Below are 9,565 nucleotides of genomic sequence, written 5' to 3' on the forward strand. Positions count from 1 at the left end.
ATATCTACATTTAAATAATATTTCTAAAACTTTTTTACATAATGCTCTTAATAAATAAATCGATTTCCCAATAAATAATTTCTATTTTGTGTACATACATTTTTTATTAAAATGTATTTCTCTTAATTTTTCTTGGCTAGTTTTGTCGTATATTATCTAAGATAGAGGGAACTGGTGTCCCATTAAAAATTTAAAAAGGGTCTGTGTAACATTACTGTTTTTATGCAAACATTTATTTTTCTCAAAAATAAAATATATATTTTAATAAAAGCTTCTTCTCAATTTATATTTTTTTTTCAAATAAATTTCTTAATAAATACTTTTCAAAACTTTTTAAAAGTATATTTTTTCTCAATTATTTTTTGATATTTTATTTAATCAGCTGAGACGAAATACATTTTTCATATAAATTTCGTAATTTTGTATAATAAATATTTAATTGTAAACAATATATTCATTTAGTATAGTTTTTTCGTACATAGGTAATTATAATTTTTTATAAAACACTAACTAAACAAAAAAAAAAAATATTAAAAACGTTTAAAAAATTAAAGATACAGCTTTCAATATAGTGCGAAAATGTTAACACGTGTTTCACAAATTTTTTAATAACAGTTACCAAGTATTGAAAAAACTCAAATGCCATTTAATTTATACACAATTCACTACTTTATAGTAAACATACAAGTTATCATATTTTCTTAAAAAAATATTAAATTTGCAATATTAAAGAAATAAACAATTATGGCATACAGTGTATCTTTTATTAACTTCTCGGCAAACAAAAAAATATCAACGTAAAAATGCGAAAATATAATTTTCATTAAAAGGAAAATGCAATGGCATTTATATATTTTTACATATGCGCCTCCAACTATGCAACATTTATTATTATTATTATTTTTTTTTCAATTCGCATTCATTAATATTGCAAAATATTTCACACTTCCTATCACTATATTTTCATAATGCCCAAATTAACGGCGCTGCGCATAAAAACCGAAAAAAATTGCATTAAAATATGCACTTGCTGTGCGCCTAACTGTATGCATGTGTTTGTGTGACAAATATATAAAAACATGTTGCGAATATATTTAGCAGACTGCTTTTCAAAGTACTTGCACATTTTGGCAGCGTGAAAGTGTTGTTAATATTTAATCATTTTTATATACATATATGAATATTTAATTATATATTCGCAATGTTTTGACGTTCAATTTCCATTTATATTTATACAAGTTCGAAAAAAGTGATTTGAAGAGATAATATTGACTTGAAAATAAATAACTAAAATTTTTAATAAAAATTTATATGAACGGCACTCTCAAAATCCAATTTAATATAATAATCAAAACAGAGTAATGAAAGAAATTATAACAAAAATGTTTAATCTAAATTTTTCATACAAAGCACAAGTACGCGTATTTAATCGACTGAAAACAGGAAGTTGCAAATTCGAAGATACTTCTTATGCATTTCTTACAAATATTAACATAATATTTACAATGTCATCAACGTTAAGCGTAACAAAACAAAATGAGTACAACAAATACAATTCCATTTAATGCCAGCAATTTCATTCACATGCTCATTAAGTTTGCTTCATATTGAAATGGCATACATTCATTCCTACTCATTGTAATTTTGAAGTGAAATACCAGCACATTGTYGACGCAAATTGCAATCGTTGCCTTAATGAAGAAAGTCTCAAAAGGCCGAGCATTTATTTTAAAAACAGCCTTCAGAAGACTCAAATATGAACCACAAGTCGAATTACACAGTTAACTGCCTTTTTACCATGCAAGTAGCTAGTTAATTTTGCGTGATGTCGTCTGGAAGGTCGATTAAAATTATACTAGTTTTAGGCTAAATTATTAAAATCTTACCAGTTTCAGATTACTTAAAAAAACTCTACTCTAACTCTACTCTAATTTAAAAAGGCCAGAATTATTCCAGTTTCAGACTACTTCAAAAGAAATCTGAAAAAATTTAGTTCGAAACCGGACTATAATTAAATTAATTTAATTTATACACATAGAGGGTAAAACTGCTTTCTGATAATTTCATATAGAACAAACTTTAATTTTTTCATTAGGTAGAAGAACTACTAAAGTTATACCAGTTTCATTTTACTTCAAAATATATCGAAAATATCTAGTTTTAAACGTCAAAGCTTATACCAGTTTCACTTTGCTTGAAAATAGTTTTGAAAAAATCTCGTTTAAAATATCAAAAATTATACCAGTTTAATTTTACTTCATAAAAGATTTGAAAAATCTAGTTAAAAAGATCAAAAATTATACTACTTTCATTTACTAGTACTAAAAAGATCTGAAAAAATCTAGTTTAAAATGTCAAAAATTATACCAGTTTCAGTGTACTTCAAATTAGATCTAGAAAAATTTTGTTTAAGAAGTAAAAAATTATGCCAGTTTGGTCTTATTTCAATATAATATTTTAAAAAGTTTAAAAAGTAAAAAATTATACCGGTTAAATTTTACTCCAAATTAGGTCGGAAAATTTTAGTTTCAAACGTTAAAAATTACACCAGTTAAATTTTAGCTGAAAATAAATCCAAAATTATACGAGCTGCATTTTATTTCAAAAAATATCTSAAAAAGGTTGAGTTTAAAATGTCAAAAATTATACCAGTTTCATTTAATTCAAGGAAGATACAAAAATTTGGTTTAAAACGTCACAGATTATACCAACTTTATTTTAACTCAAAAAATATCTGAAAAAAGTCTAGTTTAAAGCTTAAAAAATTACACCAGTTTCAGTTTAATTGAAGGGAGAAAATCTGATTTAGATACTATTTAATTTTACTTCAAAGCAAATAAAAACAAATTTTTCAAAAATAATTTAATATAGAGCAAACTTTTATTTTTTTTTTTCTTTAAAATGCCTAATTTCAGTCTAATTCTATAATAACAATTCGAACTTTATATGCAAGCATATAAAACTATATATATAATTTTAAAAACCATCTGCTATATTGTCTAAAAAATTACTTGTGATGGTAAAACAATAATATTTACTGAAAATGATATAACGCTTTTGTTATTAATTTTTTATTATACTAGTTTATGAGATTTATACCATTTTTTATCAATTTGCCACTGTCGGAAAAGTTTAGCAAGCTTTATAACCACATCTGAAAAAAGTTACAATTATACCAGTTTATGTGATTTATACCTATTGCCATTCAACTCGCTTTTCTCTAAAGTTTAGCGAGTGTCGARTCACCTGGAAATCCAGCTATGTTTGATTATACCAGTTTATGAAATTTATACCAGTTGTCGTTCGACTCGCCACTCTACAAAGCTTAGCGTTTTTTACAGCTAACTACAAATATATTTACCTTTGCTAACACCCGTTTATAAGATTTATACGAATTGTTGTTCGAGTCGCTCTTCCCTAAAGTTAGTGAGTTTCAGAGTGTTAGAGCTCTTAGAAAATCGAACTGTACTTTATTATACTAGTTTATGTGTTTTATAATAGTGGCTATTCTAGTCGCCAGTCTTCGAAGTTTAGCGACAGGTGTTGGTGACTGTGTAACTAGTTCTATTTGATTTCACCCCATTTATGAAATTTATACCGGTTGTGGCATGAAATCACCACTCTCCACATTCAACTATTGGTTAGACGACCACGAATCGAGTTCTATTTYACAATCGTTTATGAGATTTATACCAGTTGCATTTCAAATCGGAATCCGCTAAAATTTAATTATACCAGTTTATGTGATTTACATAAATTGCCTTCCAACTCGCTACTATTCACAGTTCAGAGTTTGATATAGCCGTCCACGAAACTATTTCTTTTTAATTATACCAGTTTAGGTGATTTATACCAACTATTTTTTGACTCAGTACTCTCCAAACTTAGTGTTTGTTAAAAGCATCTCAGTATTTAGTTACCTTTGAATATATCAGTTATGCTATATATACCAGTTTTTATACCAAATTCGCTCTTTTCTAAAAATTTGCTGCATTAAATTAATTATCTTAGTTGCTATATGCGCATATTCCTTATTTACTCGATTTAAGTCAACAATCATTAAAATTAAGAATCAGTATTTTTCTTCACTGCTAAACGGCTTCGCTGGAAGAAAAAATTAAGTACACATACAYTCACCATCAACACACTTACACGCAAACAATACCATAACCATAATCGCCTTTGGCCATATATTATTTTTCTTATTTATCATTCATGCATTTCACGGTTTTTCCATTTGCCATTTTTTATTTCGCTTTTTTGTKTTTGCTCATTTCTCGTACATAAATAATTTTGCTTTAATTCATTTTTTATTTCGTTTCTCTTCCGTTTTCGCTATTTTTATTATTTCACGCACGCATTCCGTTTGCGCCATTTTTTTTTTTTTTTTTTTTTTTTTTTTTTTTTTTTTTTTTTTTTTTTTTTTTTTTTTTTTTTTTTTTTTTTTTTTTTTTTTTTTTTTGCAGCTTTCTGTTTTTCATTTGTATTACAACTCCACTAACGAAATAAATTCAATATTTTATTTTACAACAACTTTGCCCCTTGGGATGTGCCGGGAACACACACACACGGTCAACACAACTGCATTTGCCACCGTTGCACTGCGCCTCACATTAATATTGAATGGGTACCGTTACGACATCGTTACTCGTGCGTGCTGCTGTATCGCTGTGTATTTATGCCGTTATATAACCGAACAATCAACTAAACCCCRACCAACGTATGCTCCGTGGTCGCCACATGACAAAACCAAATACACGCACACGCGCTAATGTTCGCAACACACACGCATGTAAACACCGTTATGTGCATGCAACGYGCCGCAGTATTGGATGCTGAGCAAAGGCGGTGAAATACGACGCGATGAGGCCTGTCTCGATTATGCTGGCAACGATGTGGTTCTGTATCCATGTCACGGCTCGAAAGGAAATCAGGTAAGCCTCAAATGGTTTATGAAACGCCGCGAACGTTTGGTCAGAAGAGTGTGTGGGGGTAAAGCACATAAACTTGAAAATGATATGTGTTTGAATGTATAGGTTTATTTTACTGTCATCTGGCTTGATTGATTGCATAATTTGGTAAACAGAATCGTTTTGGAGCAATGAAATCAGAAAAATTGTAGAATGGTTTTGGAGAGTTTTTTAAGGCTTCCAGAAAAAATACCCACATTTTTTTTAAATTTCTTTAAGATATTAAAATTGATATGGTTATGAGAGAAAATATAGATATTTTAAAAATTCAACCTGTGGTCAGGAATCCATACAGTAAAAGCACAAATTTTTGTTTTTTTTTTGTTTTTTTTGAAGTATGAAAAAAAATTCCTGAAAAGTCGTCTATTAAAAGGAAAGAGTTTTGAAGCATATTTTAGGAAGCATGATCTGCAAGAAACTTAGGTCTACTAAATTGAAACATTATACTTTCTCCACAATTATGAGTCGTTTTYTCAATATCTCATTAGSAGCCATCTGATGCCCTTTKAAAGGCAAGRGGATCTTSAAGAAACTTAKTRCTACCAAATTCAAATCCCAAACTCTTTCTTCAAATCTATTTTAKGGGCCGTTTTCTTAATGGCAGCCATCTGATGCCTAAAAKATTTAGATCGATACACATAATATAWTTTTAGTATTTTTATATGGAGCTTAATATTGTTCTTTTTTTACTTAGCATATAATTTTACAGCTTAATTAAACATTTTGGACATATTTTTTACAGCTGGTCAGGTTTTACCATTGCTGGAGGGGTTGTCTGACGACGCATATAACACTTTCGATTCAATTTCCAAACCAACCGGACTAAAGTTCCCTCGCTCTATTATCAGCTCACTGTATCAACCTGTTTAGCTGATGAAGTTCATCAGTACTACAAGTTTTATTTGCGTCACCTCCGAGGAATCATCGTCGGATAGGTGTGATCCTTTTCCTAACAATTCCCAACACAATAGGCGGTTCTGCGTTAGCGAAATATACCTGGATTTTTTTTTTTTTTCAATTCTGAGATTTAAAAAAAAAATATTTTCCTATACAAACCCTTGCATTCGTGTAGATGAAGAACATCTTCTTCTCCTTCTCATTCATTTTCTACCTCCTTCTTCTACAAAAGTCATTGTATTGTGCGTCCAGTCTACTTGTGATGTGGATGGACTAAACCGTGACCCAGCTGTATATATAAGTTATTTTTTGACCAAATWTCTACAAGTCGCCAGAGGCATATAAATTTCCTCTTTTTCGGAGTCTAGTATAGAGTATCGCCTGCACTGGCTAGTTTATCTGCCTCGCAGTTGCCAACCATATCACTATGTTTTCGAATCCAGTGCAGGTTTATCGTGAAATAGGATGTTAGATCCACCAAGAGATCAATCATGACAAATTTTAGCGGTTTTAAAGTCGCTTGGTTATTTGTATCTAGGACGTATTTCTTGTTGTCGTAGCAGGAAAGATTTCTTTAATTGCTGTAGAATTCGCTTAGAAGACCATGCAATTGGCTAGTGGTCGGTAAGCGATATTGGTAACTAATTTTGAAACAAAGACACCACCTGCCACTMGATTAACTAGTTTTTACCTTTGCATATACATAGATACTTAACCCTTGGTCCCTGTCCACCGAAGCCCTTTTCCACTCCACCCTGGAAGCGAAGTCAATTTTATAGACCGAACTTTTTTCCTCGCCTTTCTGAAAGGGAAGTCACTTTTTTTTATTGCTTCGATGTGCGTACTTACTAAGCATCATCGAATGTCCCTTATTACAGACGAATAATAGTGAGGTTTCCTTTAGCTTAAGAGCTGACTTCTCTACCAGTTTCTTACAGAGCAAATACATATGTGGGCAGTAAACATAAAATTACGATGAGTGCCTGACTTTGCATTATTCTAAGAGCTCCACTGATGCTCTTTGTAGACTTACGCCTTTTGAAGTATTTCTTTTCGATTATTAGGTACCAATCTTATGCTGTTTGTTGACAAAAATATTCAAAATTTAGTTTAGTTTTAAGACTAGGCCACTTTACAAGGGCTAGTTTGCTCTTTATTAAAATTTTTTTTTTTAATTTTAAACTCTTCTTTAGAAAGTACGATTGTGGACAACGCTTTATAAGCTAATACAACAAGTAACTGGTTTTACAATAAGGACGCCACAAAAGTAGTCCAATAGAGACAGCAAACGACGCCATATTTTCCTCGTTCTTTCGACATTTCTCTTCAGCAAATTCCGAGTCAGTGGTCTCAACTTAAAGAGCTATTAAAAAGTGGTTAAAATCTATACAAAATTCTTCAAAATACTTTGTTTTGAGGCAGTCTTATTTAAATTCAAATACTTAAACTAGATCTTTTAGTCCCTTGATCTTCATGAATATTACGAGCTCTATCGGCACGTAGCGATCTCCTCAGAGCGCAATGTTTTTTAGTCCACAAATGAAATGTGAAACAATAAAATGAAATTTTGATTTAATTTTCTTCGTGTGTATTCAATAACCTTTTTTGCGAAAGAAATCCTTTGTACTTAAGACATCAAGCTGAAGTTGAGTCGTCTCAGCAAAAGTTATACTGAGAGTCTCTGCAATCTTGTTTATACTAATACAATGAGTTTTGAGTACAATATTGAGGTAAAGCGCTTTTATCTCAAGTATATACTATAAACTTAAAGATTTGCACTTGAAATCACATTCACTTGCCACTCAAAGTAGGCAACAATTATTTCGCTGTAAGTTAAAGCGCTACTATGAAACAATTGTTCAGCAGTTTCTGCCAACATTTTTGAACGGCTTATTGTATGGATATAGGTATTAGACCAGTTCCTGAACATAAAGAATAGCGAAAAAACTGTTGTTTATTTTTTTTTTTTTTTTACCACTTCCACATGTAAAAAACCAAAAAAAAAAAAACAAAAAAAATTCAAATAGTGTGATGGACAACCATAAAATCGATAAAAGCGAAAATTAATTTTGCTTTTACTAGCTTAGCTTATTTTATAGCATATATTTGAATGAATTTTAACACCTTTTTTGTACTTTACATTTAACCGTGTCATTCTCAACACCGCTCAATCGCTCTGCCGCTCGCCACCGTCTCTCCCACCTTGCAGTTCTGGAAGTATAATCAGCASATGCGTCAAATACGACACGGTTCATCAGACAAGTGTCTGGCCATATCGGAGAAGAAGGACAAAGTGGTCATGGAGGAGTGTGATTCGAATCAATTGCGACAACAATGGAAGCTCGAAAATTACGATCCATCGAAATTGTGAGGTTACTTTTATGCCAACGGCACAGTTTTATTGCCGACGCACAAGCGACGAAAATAGCATAAATTACGCACAGGAAATGCACAACAAAAACAGCAGCAACAGAATCAGCAACAACAACAACAATTGAAACAGAAGCACAATCAACAACACGGATATATAGAACATAAAGCGTCACAACAAATGAGATACGGAAGTGGCGGACAAGGACAACAGCAGCAGCGTAAGCTACAAAAACAACAGCAACGACAGCAACATAAATTGCAGCAAGCGACTGAAGTGGCACAACTGGCGAGAGAACGCTTCAAGCAACAGCAACACCAGCAACAACAACAACTACAGCAGCAACAACAACAACACTACAGACAAAAACAGCCCATTATAGCAGCTGAAGTGCAATATGGTCACAATTATCCGTGGCTGTAATGTGAAACGGCACACACACACATACACAGCCATAAATAGTGTAGCGCATCGTCACTCATACGCCGTGGCCAACAGGCGGGCTTCATATGTAAATATTATATTATATAAATTTATAACCATATGCACTTATGGTTGTTTGCATGCAAGCTGTTGTCGAGCATTTCCAGGTAGCAGGATGTTGTAGCAGAAGTACTTACACACACATATACGCATATACATAAATACAATCATATAATCGTTAAGCTTCCGTTCGTGTTGAAAAATGTATAACTTCACAAACATATACACACACACATTTGTGCATTTACGCAAACCAACTTAAACGGCAAAAACAAAGGACGACTGTTGTACAGTAACATTAAGCGTAGAGTAAGACTAAAGTAGAAAATAAAACTAAGAAAAAAAAGGATAAGCGAAAAACATACTGTAATATAAAAAATTTAAGTTTAATAAAAAATAAAAAAATAAAATAAAAATAAGACAGTGTGTGTAATGAAATATAATTAAGTGCAGAGTTTAAGACATACTATACATATTTACATATACATATGAGAAAGTAGGTAATGTTTATTTTGTAAAAGTGCATATGAAGTCAAAATAGTTTTGGAAATTAATTAGTAATTACATAAAAAAAAAATTAATTTTAAGCAATCAAGACTTAGTCAAATGTAGTTTAACGAAACTTAAGTATTAAGTTGGTAACGCTGCATTTAAAAATTATATCAGATTGTGTCGGCAAAGCTGCTTTGAAAAAGTAGTTGAAAAGCAAAATATATGTAGAAATAGATTTTGTGTGAGTGAGTTGCGGTTTGATGAACGTTGTAATTTTGTTTAATTTATGTTCTTTGTTTTTAATAAGTTTTATTTGAAATTTAAAAATTCCGAAATTTAAAACAACTATGCG

The 9,565-nt window shown here is 31.0% G+C and overlaps 2 protein-coding genes across 3 annotated transcripts in view; both read left to right on the forward strand.

Annotated features, from left to right (window-relative positions):
• The window catches only part of LOC108977049 (putative polypeptide N-acetylgalactosaminyltransferase 9), a 96,762-nt gene extending 88,470 nt beyond the window's left edge, over positions 1-8,292 (forward strand). For both annotated transcript variants that reach the window (XM_018946543.1, XM_018946544.1), the window contains exons 10-11: positions 4,827-4,934; positions 8,077-8,292. In XM_018946543.1, coding sequence (XP_018802088.1) covers positions 4,827-4,934; positions 8,077-8,238 — 270 coding nt within the window. In that variant the 3' untranslated portion in view covers positions 8,239-8,292. The remainder of the gene's footprint in view (positions 1-4,826; positions 4,935-8,076) is intronic.
• A 95-nt stretch (positions 8,293-8,387) lies between these two features.
• Positions 8,388-9,081, forward strand: LOC108977051 (probable serine/threonine-protein kinase dyrk1; the record flags this gene model as incomplete). Its single annotated transcript, XM_018946548.1, is given in 1 exon segment — positions 8,388-9,081. A coding segment is annotated over 1 exon segment (243 nt). The 3' UTR covers positions 8,662-9,081.
• Between the last annotated feature and the right edge of the window lie 484 nt (positions 9,082-9,565).

Source organism: Bactrocera latifrons, unplaced genomic scaffold, assembly GCF_001853355.1.
Source record: "Bactrocera latifrons isolate USDA-ARS-PBARC rearing strain unplaced genomic scaffold, ASM185335v1 scaffold_83, whole genome shotgun sequence".
NCBI lineage: Eukaryota > Metazoa > Arthropoda > Insecta > Diptera > Tephritidae > Bactrocera > Bactrocera latifrons.